The 22,742-nt window shown below is 48.7% G+C and overlaps 1 protein-coding gene across 1 annotated transcript; it reads left to right on the top strand.

The window, feature by feature from the left end:
* Positions 1 to 282: 282 nt before the first annotated feature.
* On the top strand, positions 283 to 8,524 carry LOC116950810 (uncharacterized). The gene is made up of 3 exons (XM_032968895.2): positions 283 to 777; positions 1,336 to 1,547; positions 6,077 to 8,524. The coding sequence occupies exons 1-3, from the start codon at positions 414 to 416 to the stop codon at positions 6,191 to 6,193; spliced, it is 693 nt and encodes a 230-aa protein (XP_032824786.2). The 5' UTR covers positions 283 to 413; the 3' UTR covers positions 6,194 to 8,524.
* The last annotated feature ends 14,218 nt before the right edge of the window (positions 8,525 to 22,742 follow it).

The following is a 22,742-nucleotide window of genomic DNA, read 5'->3' as shown; positions in this document are numbered from 1 at the left end:
GACATCCCATTTACTTTTCTTTAGGCGCTAGGTGGATTGATAACATCGCGGGGTCGTGAGCGGTGACTCGGGAAGGCCTCTCATCCAGCAGTTGATCGACAGAGTTACGACGACGTTCAAATAATGGTCACTTTGAAAAGTTCCAAGCCGTGACAATAGCCCGCGAGAGTTCGTTGGCCGGGCTATTCATGCGCGCATTGCCCACCCTTATCTTTAGCGTTCACACAACACAATCGGTGCGCGAAGCCCTCTTCGCAAGCGATCCCCCCCCCCCCATTTGCATTTGAGTTGCATGTAAATATTGCGCCGTGCGGTCCGTAAGTTTTAAAAGGGGATGGGTCACACGCCAGGCCAAAGCGTCTTTGGTCGAGCGGCTCGTCGGCACAGTGATTATTCTAGACCTCACCTCCACCATGAATATCTACGGAGGCTCCTATCTGACGCACCCGCTGTGCTACAACCACCCCAAGAGGCCCTTCACCATCGAGGCGCTGCTCGCGGACGACGCGGAGCAGGGCGCGGGCCCAGTAGGCCCCGTGGGTCCCCCGAGGCCCGTGACCTCGCCGCTACAGGGCCCCGTGGTCTTCCCGTGGCCCGCGGCGAGTCGCGTCCTCCTGCCTCCTCACCCGCTGCTGTCCGGCGATCTCGTCTATGTGCGCGCGTATCCCTTGATGGGGCCACCGGCTCCTCTACCTTTTCCGTGGCACTATCTGCAGCAGCGGCACGCTGCTGTTGCTGCCGCTGGGACACCGTTGGAAAGCGCAGCTGTAGCTTCTGGTAAGTCGTCAAGAGCACACATGTACCTACACATTCATTCAAACATTTATGGGACAATATGGCTTGCAAAGACGATCGCATGTTCGAAAGCGCAAGGAAAGTGGTTTCCCTTGTTTTTGATGCACACTCATTCGCCGTCCGTAAATCATATCAACACAAATGTCTTCTCGTACACACCCACGCGTGTGTGTGCAGGAACTGCCTCGTGTCCCCTCATTGTGCCCGCGTGTGGGTTAATTTCGAACATTCCGCGAAAATCAAGTATCATAGCGCAAATCACACCCCAACCGTGAGCCCCGTGAGTAGTTAGGCGGTCGTGGCTCATCTGGGTGGAATGTTGTTCATGCTATGGTCACCGAGGGGGCAACCGAGGGGGTTTCCATTAAAGGGACTGGCACCCACCACACGAGTCGATATCCGCGTGTGAACATAAAAAGAACGTCGTAGCTCATCGGCTTCCTCCAGAATGAATAAATATTCAGATGTTTTTAGTTTTGAGAGTGTGGAAGTTTCACCGCCGCGTCCACCCGTCGTCCCACGTGCGCCCTTCCCAATAAGGCAACGGCGGCGCCGCGGACTCCGCGGACTCCGCGGGCTCGGATCGAGGCCACCAGGCGGTGGGGAGGCCGAAGCGGTGCCGAGGCCGACAGCGTCCGCGCTTCACGCCGGAGCAGCTGGACGCCCTCGAGTGGCATTTCGCGCGCGCACCGCGCCCGGGAGCCGTGGAGAGGGCCAGCCTCGGGGCCACCATCGGCCTCACGCCAGAACAGGTGAGGCCTGAGGGTTCCCTTCCCCACCGCTCCCCCCTTCCCCACCGCTCCCCCCTTCCCCACCGCTCCCCCCTTCCCCACCGCCCCCCCCTTCCCCACCGCCCCCCCCTTCCCCACCGCTCCCCCCTTCCCCACCGCTCCCACCTACCCCCTTCCCCACTCCACCACACCACGCGACGCGCCCGTTTTTATTCAGCTATTTTTATCCAATCTTGATTCGAAGCTTTCGTGACTGCAGGAATCCATACTCTTTGGTTCTTTCGGTAAAGTCACGTAGGTATCAAATATTATTTTATAAATACCTGGTGCGGCGTGTAAACATCGCTAATAGAGAGACAAAGGCGGCCAAGCGTGGTGCTGGCTACCCACCCCTTGTGTGCCGTGCCAGGCTTCATAGGTGCTCGCTAAAAGCACTTGCCCTGACAGCCTGTTAAAGCTACACGGGGGATCTTTGTCGTTGGGGGTGCGCGCATGCCCCGTGCTTGCGTGCTATTGTGGTGAACTCATTACCCCCCCCCCATCCGTCTACAAGCTTGCAGTAGAAATTATCAAGCACTTGCAGGGCTGCGCCTTTACTTACAAACCTGACCGTAGCCTAGCGCCTATATATCCCTCTCGACTTGGTGCTCTATCTCCACGCCCCATCGCCGTTTCTCACCCCAGCCATTCACACTCCGCACAGAGCCGAGCCTCCTGCTGCTGCTGCTGTGCCCGTTGGGCGTTCGGGGGTCAAGGGTGGGGGTGGGTGGGGTTGGTTACCCCGCCTCACACCCCCCCCCCCCCCCCCCCGATGGGGGTCTGGAGGGAGTCCCAAATGTGAGAGATAGCCGCGGGCAGGAGGCGAGACGTTACGGGATGAGAGCTGCATCGCGGGATAACAGAGATAGAGGAGGCCCTTTGCTGAGATTTGTCTACAGTCGGCACTAATGATACACAGTATAACACAAGTAAAACCCCGTTTCGTCTCCACGCATGAACATGCATCTGTTTTGGTCCCATCAGCTAATTGGTTTTGCAGACATTATCAAACAGCACTTGTTTAAGCGTAGATACGACACGTTACCTTTACGTCAATTTATTTAATGAGCGGAATGAGTGCCTGTAAGTGGGTGGGTAACCTGGAAAGGTCACGTGTAGGCATTACATCGAAATTTAAATTGGGTGCGTCTCGTAAATCCCCACGCGCGTGATTAACACACGTGGCAGTTCCATTGCTGCTGCTTCGGCAACACCACCGCGTTGCGCTGCTGGAGAAGAGCGATCCACTCGCATTTTAACAATTTGGTGTAGGAGTTAGGCTCAATCCACTGCTGGATAAAGGGCTCGCTAAGCCGCATCTCCGATTGCCACGCACGGCTGCGTACGGGTGAGGAAGAAGTGATGCGTAAGTGCAAAGCCGTTGCTCCCCCCGCTCTTGCAGCCTTGCGATGTTAATGATCCAGGTGTTGAAGCGCGGCAGAACTCTTTGGCATGCAAATGCGGTGCGTGCATACACACGCGCCTTCCCCAAAGGTCGACATTTAAATCGCAAAGGGTCCCACCACCATCACCACGCCCATTCCTTGAAGAAACCTGCGACCGCGTAAATGTATTCACGGCCCATCAACCACCGTTCCAACAACAGCCACGTCGATAAACACCACGGGACTCGTCCGAATCAAACAGACGCAGCTCCCGTATTGGGTTAAGAGTAAACACTCTGCCTAATCCATAATAATGTTAAGCCATATTCTTTGGGTCTTTCGGTAAAGTCACGTAGATAGGTTCTTTAATAGGTTATTTGAACCTATCTACGTGACTTTACCGAAAGACCCAAAGAATATGAATTCCTGCAGTCTTGAAAGCTTTCAGTCAAGATTGAATGTTAAGCCACTTACATATTCGTCCATGAATTGCGGCTACTAATGAGGGCGGATTCGCGGGGTGGAGAGAGGTGGGGGGGTGTTAATTGTCCGGTGTGGTTAAAGAGGGTGGGGTGGGGTGTGGCGTGGGGGTGAGGTGTGGGGTGTGGCGTGGGGGTGGGGTGTGGCGTGGGGTTGGGTGTGGCGTGGGGGTGGGGTGTGGCGTGGGGGTGGGGTGTGGCGTGGGGTGTGGCGTGGGGTGTGGCGTGGGGGTGAGGTGTGGGGTGTGGCGTGGGGGTGGGGTGTGTCGTGGGGTTGGGTGTGGCGTGGGGGTGGGGTGTGGCGTGGGGGTGAGGTGTGGCGTGGGGTGTGGCGTGGGGGTTGGGTGTGGCGTGGGGTAGGAGGGTGGTGGGCTTCAAGGGGTGTGAGAGCGGTAAAGCAGGGAATGCGCTTTGTGTGTGCACGATACAATGGGATTTTTAATTGGTTTAATATTGATGAGTCTGAGAGCGACTGCATCTCAATACGCTGCACGCACCGTTTCTCGATATGTAAAGTTATTCTGTTGTCATGTATGAATAGTCACTACATATGTATGTTGAACTTCGTTCCCACGGTACGTAAGCCAACCGTGCTAATCGTGGCTGCGTGGGGAGGATAACGAACTAAACACAAAAAGCAGTTTTAAAGAAATTAGTTTTTAATCTAGTTTTAAAATTGCACAGCTCCAGTGGCTTCCGAATGTCGGAATGGGAAAGCGGTTCCAGACGGCCCCAGAAGCGCGTCTGAAAGCGCCACGCAATGCGGTGACCGCCTTTGTTCGATGGCCAGCAGCCAAAAAGCTGTTGAGAATTCCGTGGTCTCATTAATGATAAACTAGTGGGGTATTGAGAGATTACGGGTCGCCCTATACGCCGTCCACCATGGATTCATTTAAAAAAAAAGTTCTGACACTCCCACTAGAGTATAAGATACCATCCACAATAACCCTATATTGTTCTACTCCTTGACTTAAAACTTTCGTGACTGCTGGAATTCATATTCTTGGTTCTTTAGGTAAAGTCACGTAGATAGAAATCAAAATAATAATAAAATAAAATATATTTTTTAAAATAATAAGTTGCAAATAATAAAAGCAAAAAACCCACAATAACAATAGTAAAATATTTTTTTTAATAAAAATTAATTGAAAATAATAAAAGCAAAAATACCCCACGACGTTTCGATCGCAACACAAGCGGTCTTCATCAGGCGGAGAGAAAAGAGGGGGCAAGCCTCCAAATGCCCAAGCAACACGGGCGGGGCAGCCAGCGCACCCCCCCCCACCCACGTGGGCGATGTTCGCGCCGTGGATTGCTGATGGCTTTGTTCCTGTCGTGGAGGCGTCCACCACAGGCGCCCTCGCTGGCTGCCTCACCGCCTATCGTGTGGGATGGAGAGCGCTCCCGTTCAATTAAGCATGGGGCAGTGCATCGGCGGAGTTTGAGGGGGGGGGGGAGGCAAGCCTCCCCCCAAAACTGGTAACTTTTATTGATTTATTTTATTTTCAGTAGTTTATAATAATCATCATTAATTATATGCGCACGCGATTCCTTACGTGTGGGACAAAGCGAACCGCAGGCCGACCCCCCAAAATCTAGAAGTCAAACTCCGCCTATTCACACCCTGTAAATTACAGCAGAACAGTTAGCGCAGGCCAAAGAAGCAGAACGGATTTAACAACAAAGAGATTCGCATTGCATGTACAAAACACCTAAACAGATTTAACAACAAAGAGATTCGCATTGCATGTACAAAACATCTAAACAGATTTAACAACAAAGAGATTCGCATTGCATGTACAAAACATCTAAACAGATTTAACAACAAAGAGATTCGCATTGCATGTACAAAACATCTAAACAGATTTAACAACAAAGAGATTCGCATTGCATGTACAAAACACCTAAACAGATTTAACAACAAAGAGATTCGCATTGCATGTACACAACACCTAAACAGATTTAACAACAAAGAGATTCGCATTGCATGTACAACACACCTAAAGAGATTAAACAACAAAGAGATTCGCATTGCATGTACAAAAGCGGTCGGCCTTGTCCAAACCACGTGCTCAAAAATATCAAAAAGCGTGTCGCTCTTTGTCTTTTGGACCACCAACTCAAACGAGTCGTTGGCACGGTCACGTTTTCTAGACTCTTTGAGTCATCGGTCACCACGACAAACATGGTCGCACATTCAGTTCCGTTGAGCTGCTGGTCTGGACAGGGCCGCATTTGTTGGTGGCGCGAGTTGGTCATTGTGTGTGTACAGTATGTTGAACTTCTTTCGTACCGTACGTAAAACAAAAACCTGCTGCCATATAGGCAGCTGAGAGTCTACGTTGTATCAATGTTGAACTTATTCCGCACCATACGTAGCCTACCGTGCGAATCGGAGGTGCGGGAAGGACAAACTAAACACAAAAAGGCAGTTCTAAAGAAATGAGTTTTTTATCTAGATTATTTAAAAGTGGAGAGCTCCAGTGGCTTCCTAATATTGGAAGGGAAGAGCGTTCCAGATGGCCGCAGAAGCGCGTCTGAAAGCGCCGCGCAATGCGGTGACCGTTCGTGCCGCAGCTGCCGACGTCACCCGACACCGTTCCGTGACCGCGTGTGTTTGTCTCGTGTCGTTGATGATGATGGCCAGGTGACCTCGTGGTTCCAGAATCAAAGAGTGTTCTACAAGAAGCAGCGCCCGGGAGGTCCGCAGGCCTCCTCGCCTCCGGGTCGCGCCGAGTCGCCCCCAGCCGGCGGCCACGACTGAGAGGGCGCGCGGCCGGACGCTCACAGGGGATTCACTGGGGCTTGCCGCAACACGGAGATGGTGCGATGTGTATGTATGTTGAACTTCTTTCGCACCGTACGTAGCCAACCGTGCTAATCGGAGGCGCTGGAAGACAACAAACTAGACGCAAAAAGTGGTTCCATACTCTTTGGTTCTATTCGGTAAAGTCACGTAGGTAAAAAATAAAACAAGAAAAAATCACGACGTTTCGGCCACAACACAAGTGGCCTTCATCATGTGTTGTGGCCGAAACGTCGTGATTTTTTATTTTTTATTGTTTTATTTTTTACCTACGTGACTTTACCGAATAGAACCAAAGAGTATGGATCCTTGCAGTCACGAAAGCCTCAAATCTAGAATCAAAAAGTGGTTCTTGAAGAGATGAGTTTTCAATCTTGATTTAAAGGGGCATATCTCCAGTGGCTTCCTAATATCGGAAGAGCGTTCCAGACGGCCGCAGAAGCGCATCTGAAATAAGAACATCATTCTTAATTACCAGTAAGGGGCTCCTTCCCCTCCTAAACTAAAACACCGATGTCTATTTTACCAGGTAAAGCCCAATTGAGCTATACTGTACAGTATAGTTCTTTTTTAGAAGTCACCTGGCCACAAATGATAGCTCAACGAAGTGCCTTTATCGTGTGGAAATTCATAGCAGCCAAATACTCTCAACGCATGTTTCTAAATGTGGAGGGATGTTAGGTCCACGTACGATGTTAGGTGAACGATAATCGTAGTCCCGTTCCCCCCCCCCCCCCCACATTCAAATATGGTGACATCGCGATTTTTCTTTCCTATTCTTCTTATTATTCAAAATTTGGCTGAAGTCACAACTATTTTTATTGGCTCTCGACATCGATTCATATAATTCGTTGCAATTAAAAAAAAAACTAAAAAAACTTAAAAAACACCAAAAAAAACATTCTTTTTTTTCTCTCCAAATAATACATCACAAACACGATGACATTAAATTTAAACATGATTTGGAGCTTTCGTGACTCTAAGAACGCGTTTCGTTCGGAGTAAATTGACTGCACGGTAATATCAATATAAGGTCATCATATTCATACGAATATGAGGTCATCATATTCATAATACTATGATGTCATCACATTAATAATAATACTATGACGCCACCACATCAATAATAATATGACATCATCACATTCACACTATGCCGTCGTATTAGAACGGATCATATTCATGTTTGCTTTAATGAATCAGAATCAGAATCTGTACTTGGACCGTAGGAATCCGATGAGCAATGAAGCTCTTTTTCACAGATGTCCATTACGGGGCGGGTCAGCGAGCTGCAACCGCAAATGGCTTCTCTGTGACTCACTGATGTCAGTGTGGCTGATGGCGCGAGCGTCTTTTACGCGTTCTCGACTGTGACGGTCCGGTAACCGGTTGAAGAACATTCGAATCATTATTCGGAGGGCCTGCGAGCTAAAAACAACAATGGCGCAAGATGCGAAATGCAGTTCGATGAGCTTAAGTGGAGGGGGGAGGGGAGGTGTGTGCGGTGGGACGGAAGTCACATCGCGATAATCGCCATTTCGTGAACATATCGTGTCGCGATTTTTGATATATGGCGCCGGCCACACGATCACGCCTCGCCAATCGCGACCGAGTGGTGGGGTGAGGGTGGGGAGGAAGAGGAGAAGACGATCATGGCCAGTCGCTGCGTGCGAGACGTTAAGGTCACAGTGGCGCCTTTAACTTTTACTGCAGCCTTGGTAGTCCATTTGGTTCTCAATCTTTACAAAAAAATGTCAATAAACATATCGGGGTTGATGAAACAAAGTAGGTCCACTTACGGTGCCCCGTGCTTAATTTTTTTCATGATTTACCTTCTAAAAAAAAACCTGGCCGTGTCTCGCACCCCCCCCCCCCCCTCTCCGAAAGGGCATCTCGCACCCCCAGGGAGTGCGTGCACCCCCTGGGGGGGCTAAGACCTACCGGTTTAGGGGATTCATGATCTGTGTTCTGTAACGATCAACGTATAGCCGTGATACAACGATGGGATTGGCGATCGAGGATGGTAGGGTGGGTGGGTGGGGGTAGGTGATTTCGCACACCGCTTCGATGGAACGATGATTTTTTGATCAGCACCGCTGGGTTTACTCGGAGCTTCGTGACATTGAGTGGTGACCCCGCACACTCGGGCCCCCGCTTGCCCACGCAACACAACGCACTCGCAGCACAAGATACATCGCCTCATGCTTATCACGTTTGGCACGTGCTTTTTTGTATTAATTGTAACACTTGCTTCTTTTTCGTAGTTATTAAACTTACACTTTGAGTGTATTTGGTTTCTGTGTGCCTGGTTTGTTTTTTTGTACGTGTGTCGTTACGGGTTTTTTTTGGGGGGGGTATTTTTGGCTGGGCACAACTTTGGGTCGACACGCGAACGGAGGGCCCTTTCGTCGAGGCCGCCGCTGCTGGATGACGGCCTCGCTTTGCCACGTCAAGTGCAGGTCATCGTGGCGCTTTGACCATACTTCACCACGCCGGTGGTCAGTCCGGGTCACTCAACGTTTGGGGACGTGAAAGTGAGATCCTAAGGACGGTACCACAATGGGTATTTTCAGTAGCCCATGGTGGTAGCGCTATCCCGGAAATATCCGTAAAATAATGCATTTGAGTAACGAGATTATGGCCCAGGACCCATTAATGCGGTAGTACCCTTGATGGTATGAGGCTGTTACTCGATTTCTTCCCACTCATGGCCGCAACAAATCTCCCACTGATCCTTCACACATGCATGGCACCTCAAAGCCGTGGAGAAGTGCCCATCGACACTGCATCCGGAAAACATTAAAAAGTTCGCTGGGCGGGACAGACGAAACTAGTATGGAAAAAAATGAAAATAAGATTTACCCTTTCTGGCTATAGAACAGGTCTTGAGATGTTCAAACACCACGTAGATACATTTTGCAAGGAATCACGTGTGCATTAACTATACACAGAACTTGTGGTGAACATACATACAAACATTATCTAATAATAGATGCATTGTCTTTGAAACCGATTGGCCTACAATGCATATATTATCAGAGCATGTTTGTTGTAATGTTCACGAGAAGTACGTGTGGTTAATGCGGACTTGATTCCTTGCAAAATGTACCTTATTGGTGTTCGGACATCTTAACGCCTGTTTTATTGCCAGAAAGGGTAAAAAGCTATTATTATTATTATTATGACGAACCTACATCAGCGCTCTCTCTCAGGCCAGCCGCCCTAGCACTCAGGTCCTGAAATCAGCCACGGCCGTGCAGTCACGCTGGTTAGGCCACATCGCTGGTAAGGCCACATCGCTGGTTAGGCCACATCGCTGGTTAGGGCACATCGTCCGCACGTCAGAGGCATCGGTGCCGTCCAAAGCATAAATCTCTGAACTTTGCCACGGCAAACGATCTCATTGGAAGATAAACAAGGACGTCCTTACAGCCTCCTTTGAAGAAAAACAAATCCAACATCCAGTGCCGGATTAAGCTAGTGCGGGGCCTGTAGTATATGTTATTTAAAAAAAAAACACGTACATATTAAAACACAATTTACTTGCATAGTAAAGTAATTATATTTTTTCATTTGGTATACAGCCAGATAATACGACGAATCGCCAACCTTAAACACCCAGTTCATGAAGAAGGACGCTTGTGCTGCGCCCGAAACGTCGTGATTTAATTTATTTTAAATTTTTACCTACGTGACTTTACCGAAAAAAAACAAAGAGTATAGTACTATAGTAATAGAGCAAGTGCAGAATCACTGAAACGGAATTGATAGCTTGAAACATTTAGCGCGGGACCCTTGAAAGTGCGGGGCCCGTAGCATTTGTAGCTACTTTTGCTACTGGGGTAATCCGGCACTGCCAACATCAACACCAACACACACGGGGAGTCTGTGTGCCTGAAGACCGCGCTGACTGATGGAGGCAACAATCGGGTCAGCACTGCCGCACTCTTGAGTCTCGCCGGCTAAATCACGAGGAAGGAGGGAGCTTACAGCTCCACCGACTCACCTCTGATAAGCACGGTTGGCTACGCACGGTGCGAAAGAAGTTCAAAAAGACAAAAAGAAGATTCCCCTGTATAGCCTTAACAGACTGTAGGGGCAAGTGCTGTGAGCGAGCACCTATGAAGACCAGCACGGCACACGAGGGGGTGGGTGGCCAGCACCACGCTCGACCACCTTTGTCTCATCAGTGGCGATGTTTACACATCTCACCAGGTATGTATTTGAGGCTGAGCCGACCTAGGGGAGGCCCAGGATAATCGTCACTTGGTGTTGGCCGTGAGCGGGAATCGCACCCAGGTGGCCAGGTTCGCAGTACAGCGCACTAACCGCTACACTCCACGTAAACAAATTCAACTCGCTAAGTTACCAGCTTCCCCGCCGGTGACAGTCGAGAACGCACAGAATCACTGTGGAAGCAAGCCATCCTCGATCCACGAGGTACTTGCCTAAGGAGTAGAAATAGCACATTGCTTGATATTAAAATAAGACCCTTGCTGCCATTCACACAAAACCCAGTCCTGTGTGTTTTAAGTGGCACGACCGCGCTGTTAATGTATAATATAACATCGGCAGTCTCCACGTGTTGCTCTATGACGACCACAACAACATCACTTATCCCATTAACTGGCAAGGACATTTCGCCTTGAAAGTTAGGACGGTTCAACTCGGAGGGCATTGGCCAAAATAGGTCTAAAAAACACTTGAAGGTTTTTTTAGTTCGCTTTCACCTATTGCATGTGGCCACGCGCCAGCTGGCAACGCTTCTAGAACAGCAGCCTCTCATTAGCGGCAGGTTTTTCTATTTACCTCCATCCACCTGCCCTCCTCCTCCTCTGCCACACGCCCCGGTGCTCGACGCCTTGCGAGGGGGCACGCGCTCGAAGACCCCGCGCCGGCCGCTTTGAAAGCCTCAAAGCGAAGGAGAGGGGCTGTGTGGGGCCGCTTTAAGTTTACACGACAGCAAACTCTCTTATACTTTGGGTCTTTCGGTAAAGTCATGTAGATAGAACAATGGAATAATAATAAAAAATGAAAATAAAGTGAATAAAAAATAATACAAATATCACGACGCTTCGATCGCAACACAAGCAATCGTCATCAGGTGAAAACGTGGTGGGAAAGCTGCTGAGGAAGGCTGTTTTAAACGTTTTAAAACAGCCTGCTTAAGCAGCTTTTCCCCCGCTTGTGTTGCGATCGAAACGTCGTGATTTTTAAAAATTATTATTCGTCTTTTGTATTCACTTTATTTTCATTTTTAAAATTATTTTATTGTTCTATCTACGTGACTTTACCGAAAGACCCAAATAATAATAATTCCTGCAGTCACGAAAGCTATAAGTCAAGAGCAAACTCTCCGTTTCATTCGCTCGCTGTACCACCACGTGCGCGTGAACACGTCCAGGGAGTCGGTGACGGGCGCCCCTCGAATCTCTTCGACAACACCGGTGGGGGGCAGCGGGGGGTGGGGGGGACGGGCAGCACGTGCAGTGGGGTCAGCTCGGTCCAAGAGCACGTGCAGTGGGGTCAGCTCGGTCCAACATTACAAAAGAACGGAGATCAAAGTTTGGAACGTCTCCCGGGAGGGCTGCCGCCCGCATTACAGATTGTTGTTTACGATCGTCGCCTTTTATATTCCATCCGCGCATTACTTTACGCGCCTTGGACAACCCGATCGTGTGGTGCTTTGCGCACACACGGAACGCGTTCTCTCCCGTCGAGTGCACGCACGCGCGATTGGTTTGGAGCTCCTGGCACCGTGGGGAGCACAGCATCGCGATACGAACCCGGTGATCCGGGACGGATTGAACACGTGGTGCTGCCCCACACATATCTCTCTCTCTCTCTCCGGGCTCCTTCACCTACCCGCACCGACCAGCGTGGTGAAGTATGGTCAAACAACTACCGCCCCCCCCCCCCCATTACTAAAAAGCACGGGAAGGCCTTTATCCAGCAGCATATTTACAAAGGGCTGTAGGTGAGGTGTTCATAATATAGTTTTTTTTGGGTTAGATCGCGTAAATGTATGTAATAAATTGGTTAAAGCTATTCGTTGTTTCAAAGCTGTGACCAATACAAGACCAAGATTTTTCTTGCCGTGTATCCCCCACCAACCCCATCGACTATTAGCATACAGGGTACGACTGCTATCAATTGATCGCATAAGCCTGTCTTGAATATAAACAATGCGCACGTTGTAATAATAGGGTTTTCCCCTTTTTCAGGCAACAAAACTGAAACCTTTTTACAAGGATTCATGTCTGCATTAACCACAATACCTGCAGTAAAAATGCAAACAAAAAACATACTATGATAACATATGCATTGTCATTGAAACTGATTGGTCCACACCAAGGGACCGCTTTCTTTTGAGCCTCGACCCAATTGGTGCTCGACCAGATGACGCCAGAAGGCCGTCCCTTGGTGTGGACCAATCAGTTTCAATGACAATGCATATATTATCATAGTATGTTTTTTGTTTGCATTTTGACTGCAGGTATTGTGGTTAATGCAGACATGAATCCTTGTAAAAAGGTTTCAGTTTTGTTGCCAGAAAAAAGGGGAAAAACCCTATTATTACATTTTGGTACTGGCAAAGGAGGTCTAATGATGTAAATGCGCGCATTCATTACGTGCGCGTATACATTCCTCCGAGGAGGGACACTTTGTGTACGTTGTTTGTACGTATGTAAGTTGAACGTCTTTGATTTTCTTTGACACCGTACGTAGCCAGCCGTGCACATCGGAGGAGCGCACCGTGCTGATCAACAACAATGAACTCAATATTTACGTACGAATAATGACACTTCAACACCGTGCAAAATGTACGACTGTGCCATCACCCCCATCACCATGAAGCGGAGGGGAGTTGGCTGTCGAACACGCAGTCGGCTGTGTCGGGTGGTGGCGGGTTTAACGCCACATTAATATTTTTACGCGATATAACCCCCCCAAAAAATCCTCTTATGGAATGTTGAGTAGGCTGGAGATATTCTCCGAGGGGCGAGCAGAATGTAAGGTCGACGGTGTAACACAGTGGCTCTTAACCTTGACTGCAGCCTTTGCACACCACTCATTCTGAATCGTTGAACAACATCGCGATGTTAATACACGCATGGGGGTTTGATGACACGAAAGAGTTGTACTTTGACGGGCCCGTGCTAAATTTTTGCTTCGTTGGGGTGGGGAGGATGAGAAGATCACGGTCAGTCGCTTTGGGGCACAGTGGTCCTGCACCTTTCACTGCAGCCTTGGGACCCATTTGGTTCTCAATCTTTATATATATAAAACAAAGAACAAACACATAGGGGTTGATGAAACAAAGTAACTTGTATTTACGGTCACATCGCACGCACCACACCTGAGGAATCACTCGCCCCCCCGAGGGTGCTAAGCATCACCACGCAAACTTGATTTGGAGCTTTCGTGACTGCAGGAATTACTTTTTGGTTCTTTCGTTAAAGTCACGTAGAAAGAAAACACTAAATTAAATAATAGCATACGACGTTTCGATTGCAACACAAGCAATCATCATCAGGTACAAATGAAAGAGAAAACAAACCTCGTAAACTTAGAAATATAATTCAATACAACACAGATAGTCGGCTAACATAACAGTCAACACCCTACCTGGTTAATCTTCTTTGGTTCTTTCGTTAAAGTCACGTAGAATGAGAATAAAATAATACATTGATAAAATAAAATAACACAATAATATTCTCACGACGTTTCGGCCACAACACAAGCGGCCTTCTTCAGGTGAAGGGACGAGACTGTCTGGTAGGACAGCGCTGGAGCGAAAAAGCCACGCTCAGATCGCGACCTTTAAGCTGTGTGAGAAGAAACAAAGCGCCTTGACAAAGGAATTAGCATAGAATTTAGCATTGAAACAGCTGAGTGATTAGCTTGTGACTGGTCACAGAAATAGCTATGTTAAAGTCAGAGCATACACATTCACAGAGGCACCTAGTACAAATCAAACAGGAGAATTTAGCATTGAAATAACTAGGAGAATTTAGCACTGAAATAACTGAGTGATTAGCTTGTGACTGGTCACAGAAATGGCTATGTTGAAGTCAAGGCCTACACATTTGAGCTATTCACAGTAACTGGGTATACACTACAATGCTAAATTCTCCTAGTTATTTCAACATTGATTACATTGGTAAATAGACAAAAATAAAAATAGGTTTTCTGTATCGACACAAGCACTGCTTCCCCCCCAATGTTCCGTTTGTAATTGATAAAAGCTACCATAATGCCTCTACTTGACTACTGTGACATCGTGTATAAATCAGCCCCAAGTACTGCACTGAAGAAGCTTGATTCCATCTACCAATCGGCCTTAAGATTTACATTGAACTGCCCATATAGGACTCACCACTGTGATCTCTACATTGGGTCAAACTTAACATCTCTTAATGTTCGACGGCTTGTACACCAGATCTTATTTATTCACGATGTACTTACAAAAAAATCCGCAGACTACCTGCTGGATCTCCTCTCTATTTCAAAGAACATATTTGACCTCGTCTTCGCTAATTTACCAGCTTCACATTCCCTATTGCCGTACAATAACTGGAGGAAGGGCCTTTGCTATTGATGCCCCCAGGGTCTGGAATGCTATTGCCAATAAACTGCAACTTGAATCGCTACCAATGAGATCTTCTCTCAAAACTGCTCTAGAGGAGTTGTACACCCCTAGCTGCCACTGCTATTCATTAGCGTAAAAATAAAATAAAATGTTTCGCTCCGGATGACGCTGCAAAGTATTATCTGTATTTTGATTTAGCGTGCTGATCTTAAAGGTGCATTTAAAAATTTGATACTCCGACTGATGCTTCTGTTGTTGTGGAGTAACTCATGCAGCCAGCTATGGCTCTAGGATTTGGTGTTACATTTTATTTATGTAGTTTATTGTAAAAATTCGGTCACAGTCCCTATGATCACTGTTACGTTGCAATTATGGCTTTATTTTTTGGTGATTTCGAAAACGTTTTTTGGTTTGGACATGTTTGTTTTGTTGTAGTACGGAGTTAGACTGATGGCCTTAATCTAAGTTTTCTTGTGGTTGTTGTTGTTTGACTTGCATCCCACTGGGATTTTTTGCATACAGCGTTGGTGTACGGTGCTTTTTTCAGGAATATTTTGCAGTTTTTTTCCATGGATTTTCTGTTTGCACAGTCACATAGTCACTTTAAGATGTTTTCTTGCTCGTGTTTTTGTTTTTTTTGTTTGTTGTGGTTGCATCCGATTCAAGAGCCGAATGGCTCACAGGGCTATACCAAAATAAATAAACTGAAACCTCATTACAACTACCTCGTTACAACTACCTCGTTACAACTACCTGGTTACAACTACCTGGTTACAACTACCTCGTTACAACTACCTCGTTACAACTACCTCATTACAATAACGACAACAACAATAAACAATGCGTTGGGCAATGTTCGCAAGTCAACACGTTCATCACTGCTCTGATTCAAATACAAATTAAACGCGGAACGTGCGTGAAAGCATTTTCATGAAAAAGAAATTGAAACCGCGTTTTAAACAAGTTGTTGTTGTATCGTTGACACTGTTGTTGAAAGCCAATAACAATATAAAAAAATAAAGATGATGCAATTTGTAACGCGCGTAAATCTGCGCACAGAACGCCCGCAACTCAGAGGCGCGGAGCCAATCGCATGCTGAGTCACCCGCGAGGCCAGGTGCTGGACGCCGTTCCAGCCCGTGCGGGGGCAGCCGTGGCCGCGGGCCCTCCTCGATCTTGGTGCCGAGAGGAGGCAACCGCCGTGCGCTGTGCTGCAAGTCGTTGATAGCGACGAGAGGTAAGGGAGGGGGGGGGGGGGCAGCCGGATGGTGGTTGTCAAGTGGGGCCACCCGACTCGTAGCTTTGGCCACTAAAGGAGAGGAGGTGGGCAAGGCACCCCCTTGCCCCCACGCTACAGCTGATGGGGATTCTGAAGGCAGCCTTTGAGAGGGGGCCGTGGGGGGGAGGCACACAAGGCTGTTTACTGTTCTAACCAAAACAAACACCGCCTTAATATCCTGTGCCATTGCTTGAAACGACAACATACCATCCCGTATATCTCCTGCTTACATTTTGCCTTTCCACGTTGGGAACCATCGCCAGCGATGTCCTTTGGGTTGCATCTGGGAGAACGGAAGCCTCCGCCGTGGGCCAAAGGTTCGTGTGAATGTTTAGAGACATAAATGTCACCCAGGAACCTCAAACCAAATGCCCCAGAATGAAAGCCGATGTCGTCAGGTCTCAGAAAGCTAAGCTGGGTTGAGCCTGGATAACGCTTGAATGAGCAACCACTACGCATCGACGACAACATCAAGAGCTGGTGTACCACAGGCGCCTGAAGGTCTACGTTATATGCGTGTCTACGTTGAACTTCTTACGCACCGTACATAGCCAACCGTGCTAATCCAAGGTGCGGGGGAAGGACAAGAAATTAAACGTACAAAGCAGTAAAAATAAATAGTTTTAAATCTATTTGATGTAAAAGTACATAGCTCCAGTGGCTTCCTAAAATCGGAAGGAAGAGCGTTCCAGACGGCCGCAGAAGCGCATCTGAAAGTGCGCGATGCGGTGAGCGTCTTTGTTTGATGGCCAGCAGCCAAAAGCCGCTGCTGCTGCGAGGAGTTCGCGTGATGATGCTTTCTGCTCCTTGACGAGCTCAGCAAGGTCACGTGCTGCATATGTGGCAAGCACTTTGTGTTTAACGAGTGCGACCTTACTTAGATATTTGTTTCTGCTATAAATGTGCAAATGATGGGCCACTTTGGTGAGCTATCATTTGTGGACAGGTTGTTTCTGAAAAATAAGCTAATACCTGAGTCACTTTACCGAAAGAACCAAAGAATATGGATCCTTGCAGTCACGAAAACTTCACATCTAGACCTGAGTGGGCTTTGCCTGGTTGGATGGGAATGGTTAAGTTTGATTTAAGTTTGTGTTCGGGTGATTTGTTTACCTTTCTCAAACGTTGCACTCTTATCGTGTGATAGTACTGTTTGTTGTTGTAACGTTCTTACCCGCTGGACATTGATGAAAAATAGCTTTAGAGCTCATCGGATTCCTCCAGTATGAATAAACACATTCCTGCGGAGGGAGCTGGTAGGAACGTTGGGTTGCTCGGTCAAAGGCCAGGGTCAACGGCGGCACCACGTGGTGTATTCCGCAAATATGCCCGACTGTGAGGGCGGGCACAAGCCGGTGGGAGTAGGTTAAACGTTGAGTTTTATAAGGGCACCACGGGGTGACCAGCCCGTCTCCACCCAGCCCCACCCCTCCCACCCCCCACCCAGCCCCACCCTCCCCACCCCCCACCCAGCCCCACCCTCCCCCACCCTCCCCACCCCCCACCCAGCCCCACCCTCTCCACCCAGCCCCTCCCCATCCAGCCCTTCCCCACCCTCCCCACCCTCTCCAGCCCCTCCCCACCCTCCCCTCCCCACTCAGCCCCTCCCCACCCTCCCCTCTCCACCCAGCCCCACCCCTCCCATTTTATCCGGGTGTCCGGATACAAGTGGACAGACATCCACAGACATACACAATTAATCCCCTGCCTCCTGTGAATTAATCCCGGTTGGGCTTCCAGTCCACTACGTTTGCTACCAGTAATATTCTGATTCTGTTGTATTCGTTAGGGAACCGGAAGCCAATTCAGCTTGGCGAGCACCGCACCACGGTCGGGTTCTTGCATCCTTCCCCGTCTCCCTTACCACACAGCGGTGTATCTCTTACCACACAGCTGTGTCTCCTTTACCACACACACACAGCGGTGTCTCTCTTACCACACAGCGGTGTCTCTCTTACCACACACACACAGCGGCGTCTCCTTTACCACACAGCTGTGTCTCCCTTACCACACACACACAGCGGTGTCTCCCTTACCACACAGCTGTCTCCTTTACCACACACACACAGCGGTGTCTCTCTTACCACACAGCGGTGTCTCCCTTACCACACACACACAGCGGCGTCTCCTTTACCACACACACACAGCTGTGTCTCCCTTACCACACTCACACAGCGGTGTCTCCCTTACCACACACACACAGCTGTGTCTCCCTTACCACACACACACAGCGGTGTCTCCCTTACCACACAGCTGTCTCCTTTACCACACACACACAGCGGTGTCTCTCTTACCACACAGCTGTGTCTCCCTTACCACACACACACAGCGGCGTCTCCCTTACCACACACACACAGCTGTGTCTCCCTTACCACACAGCTGTGTCTCTCTTACCACACACACACAGCGGTGTCTCCCTTACCACACACACACAGCGGTGTCTCTGTTACCACACACACACAGCTGTGTCTCTCTTACCACACACACACAGCTGTGTCTCTCTTACCACACAGACACAGCGGTGTCTCTGTTACCACACACACACAGCGGTGTCTCCCTTACCACACACACACAGCTGTGTCTCCCTTACCACACAGCTGTGTCTCTCTTACCACACAGACACAGCGGTGTCTCTGTTACCACACACACACAGCGGTGTCTCCCTTACCACACACACACAGCGGTGTCTCCCTTACCACACAGCGGTGTCTCTCTTACCACACACACACAGCGGTGTCTCCCTTACCACACACACACAGCGGTGTCTCTGTTACCACACACACACAGCTGTGTCTCTCTTACCACACACACACAGCTGTGTCTCTCTTACCACACAGACACAGCGGTGTCTCTGTTACCACACACACACAGCGGTGTCTCCCTTACCACACAGCTGTGTCTCTCTTAACACACACACACACAGCGGTGTCTCTGTTACCACACACACACAGCGGTGTCTCCCTTACCACACAGCTGTGTCTCTCTTACCACACACACACAGCGGCGTCTCCCTTACCACACTCACACAGCGGTGTCTCTCTTACCACACAGCTGTGTCTCCCTTACCACACACACACAGCTGTGTCTCTCTTACCACACACACAGCGGCGTCTCCCTTACCACACACACACAGCTGTGTCTCCCTTACCACACACACACAGCGGTGTCTCCCTTACCACACTCACACAGCTGTGTCTCTCTTACCACACAGACACAGCGGTGTCTCCCTTACCACACACACACACAGCGGTGTCTCCCTTACCACACTCACACAGCTGTGTCTCTCTTACCACACAGACACAGCGGTGTCTCCCTTACCACACACACACAGCTGTGTCTCCCTTACCACACAGCTGTGTCTCTCTTACCACACACACACAGCGGTGTCTCTGTTACCACACAGACACAGCGGTGTCTCCCTTACCACACACACAGCGGCGTCTCCCTTACCACACAGCGGTGTCTCTCTTACCACACAGACACAGCGGTGTCTCCCTTACCACACACACACAGCGGTGTCTCCCTTACCACACAGCGGTGTCTCCCTTACCACACACACACAGCTGTGTCTCCCTTACCACACTCACACAGCGGCGTCTCCCTTACCACACAGCGGTGTCTCTCTTACCACACACAAATACAGCGGTGTCTCCCTTACCACACAGCGGCGTCTCCCTTACCACACATACACAGTGGTGTCTCCCTTACCATACACACGCAGCTGTGTCTCCCTTACCACACAGCGGCGTCTCCCTTACCACACTCACACAGCGGCGTCTCCCTTACCACACAGCTGTGTCTCTCTTACCACACAGCGGCGTCTCCCTTACACAAACATCACAGCACTCTCGTGGCTAGTTCGTAATCACTAGTGAGTGGAAACATAGCTCGACATAGTTAAATGCTGCGCTGATTGATTCAACATGAAACGCACAGGGGGTTGTGTCCACTGGAATCTACCGCCTCCTTGTACCTCAAGCAAATTAACGAATTAACGTCGTTCGGAAAAAGGGCTACATTTAACGAAACCGAAAAAAACTTGAATTATTATGGAAACGTCGGTCAACCTCCCCTATTTACCGATAAGACATTGTGTCACACCAATAGTGTTCGTAATACAGTACCACCCGTGCCAGGATCACTGGTGAAGTTGACATTGGACTACTGCGAGTTAGTATTAATTGACCTTGGGATGCCGGGCCGGTCAAAGGTTAGAGTATTGAGCTGGCACGGTGGCGAGATGTTAGCTACTTCGCCTGGTATGCAGGAGGTCGTGGGTTCGATCCCGACCCTGACGCATGCTGTATATTTTTGCATGTTCTCCCCGTGAACGCGTGGATATTTCTCCGGGTCCGCCAGTATTTCCATTCACATTTAGATATCAACACGCGTTTAGAGTATATGGCTGCTATACATTTCCATCCACGTGATAAGCCACTGCGTTGAGCTATCATTTGTGGCCAGGTCGCTTCTGAAAAAGAGCTACACAGCTCAGTTGGCCTTACCTGATGAAAAATACAATTGTTAAAAATGGTTTAGATCTTGGGTTCGCATCCAGGATCTCGAGAGTAGCGTGTTGATAGCTCTTACCCTCATCACTAACGACTGCAAAAACAAACAAAAAAATGTCATTAATTTTTTTCTGCACTTTTATCTTGGTGAGATTGCGACCCTCACCAGCACAAGCAGTCTGAGAAACGAACGAACTTTTGTCCAAATTCCAGCTTTGGGAATTAAATGATCGGTTTGATAGCCTTGCCGTAAACATGACTCTCATATGGCATAGCGGGTAGGAAAGTGCTGTCCTCTACTGTGTGGACCAGAGGTCACTGGTAAATGAATCTCAGAAGTGGATCTGTGGTAACTGCTTCCGTGAACCATTCTATAACACTTCAGTTGGCACTGCTTTGGGAGATAGCAGAATGGGTTCTACAGCTCATGATTTGACAGCGATACGACAATTAAAGTGAGATTGGGGGAAAAGATAAAAACAATATAAATATATACTGCATACGAATATTGATCAGTTTTATAATAAGCCATTTTAGTTTTCATAAAAAAAAAATTCAGATTGGCCGCCCAATCATCATCATACTACTATAATGGAGCGCGTAACATTTGTGAAAGTTCGAGTAGGCCTCAGACTTCCGAGGCCTACTCGGACGCTCTCTTTATAGATCTTCCCCTGGGTCGCCGACCCCTCGGTGGCACTCCGATGCCTCGTCAATCACAACCTCCCATTCACGATTACACATTTACAGCGCGTTCTATTTTAAATGTCCGTGTCACTTGCCCCCGCCATGCCATGACATTCCAAGCACCCCCCGCCCCCCATATATCTCTCTCCCCATACACCAAGGTATTCAGAGTTGCCTGTCATGTTAACGCAAACGTTACCACTGCCCCAAACCTCATCTCGTCGTGCCGAATTTGAATACCTACGCCATTACACAAATCGGTTCAGATGCTTCCTAAAAACATACTGTATTGATACACAGGTCAAGTCTGATTGGTGCAACATTCACATGAGTCTTTGGTGACTTACAAATGAAACGGAAGGAATGGAATGCATCTGAGAGGATGTAACATCGAGGAGATGGAGTGACACCATCGGTTCGTGTGCAAGGTGCAGGGTGGAGAATTAACATCGCAGGATCGTGAGAGGCGGCGGCGGCAGTAGTTTTTGAAGGCCTTCATCCTGCAGTGGATTGAAGGCAGCTGCTGCTGATGGTAAATGAAATGCAATACGGTACCACGATGATCAGTCCTCGAGATCAGTGATTCTTCACCTGGGGTGCACCGCACTCCCTGGGGGTGCGAGATGCCCTTTCTGGGGGTGCGAGGCATGGTCAGATTTTTTTTTAGAAGGTTAATAATCGAAAACACAAATGTAGCACGGGGCACGTGAGTACAGCTTACTTGGTTTCATGGAACTCTTTGTAGTTATTGCACATTTTTGTAACGGTTGAGACCCAAAGGGATGCGAGGCTGCGCTCAAGGGTAAGATCCACTGCTCTCGAGATGATTTGCTAATTCAATCCATGGCATCATTGTGGGTTATTACCAGAGGTCGACATTAATCACTAAATATTTTCCGGAGCGCTGCTTGCGTCCTCACTGGCTCGGAGAGTATAAATAATCGGCGTAAGGCGCTACCACTGGAGTACAAGGGTACGCTTCGATTGAAAGCTTTCGTGACTGCAGGGATTCATCTCCTTGGTTCTTTCGGTAAAGTCACGTAGAATGGAGATAAAATAATAAAAATAATAAGAACAGAATAAAATTCTCACGACGTTTCGGCTCTGTTCCTCCCACACAGCTTAAGAGACGCTGCCAAGCTTGGCAGGGTTCACTGAAGCGCTGTCTTCCGGACAGTCCTGTTTCTTTACCTGAGGAAGGCTACTTGTTTTGTGGCCGAAACGTCGTGAGAATTTTATTCTGTTATTATTATTATTTGTATTATTTTATCTCCATTCTACGTGACTTAACCGAAAGAACCCAGAAGATGAAGGGTACGCTTGTCCATACTAATGCAATATTACTGTGCCATGTATCCCTCTGATAACGAGTATCACGAGGACAAGGCAAGGCAGTTGTGGTGCGCCCAAATAAATCGCGGAGCAGCGCGAGAGACT

The sequence above is a fragment of the Petromyzon marinus genome, chromosome 40, assembly GCF_048934315.1.
Source record: "Petromyzon marinus isolate PM22_M1 ecotype Great Lakes invasive population chromosome 40, UKy_Petmar_22M1.pri1.0, whole genome shotgun sequence".
Taxonomy (NCBI): Eukaryota; Metazoa; Chordata; class Hyperoartia; order Petromyzontiformes; family Petromyzontidae; genus Petromyzon; species Petromyzon marinus.
The sequence above is the reverse complement of the archived record's forward strand: the minus strand, read 5'-3'. Positions and strand labels throughout refer to the sequence as shown.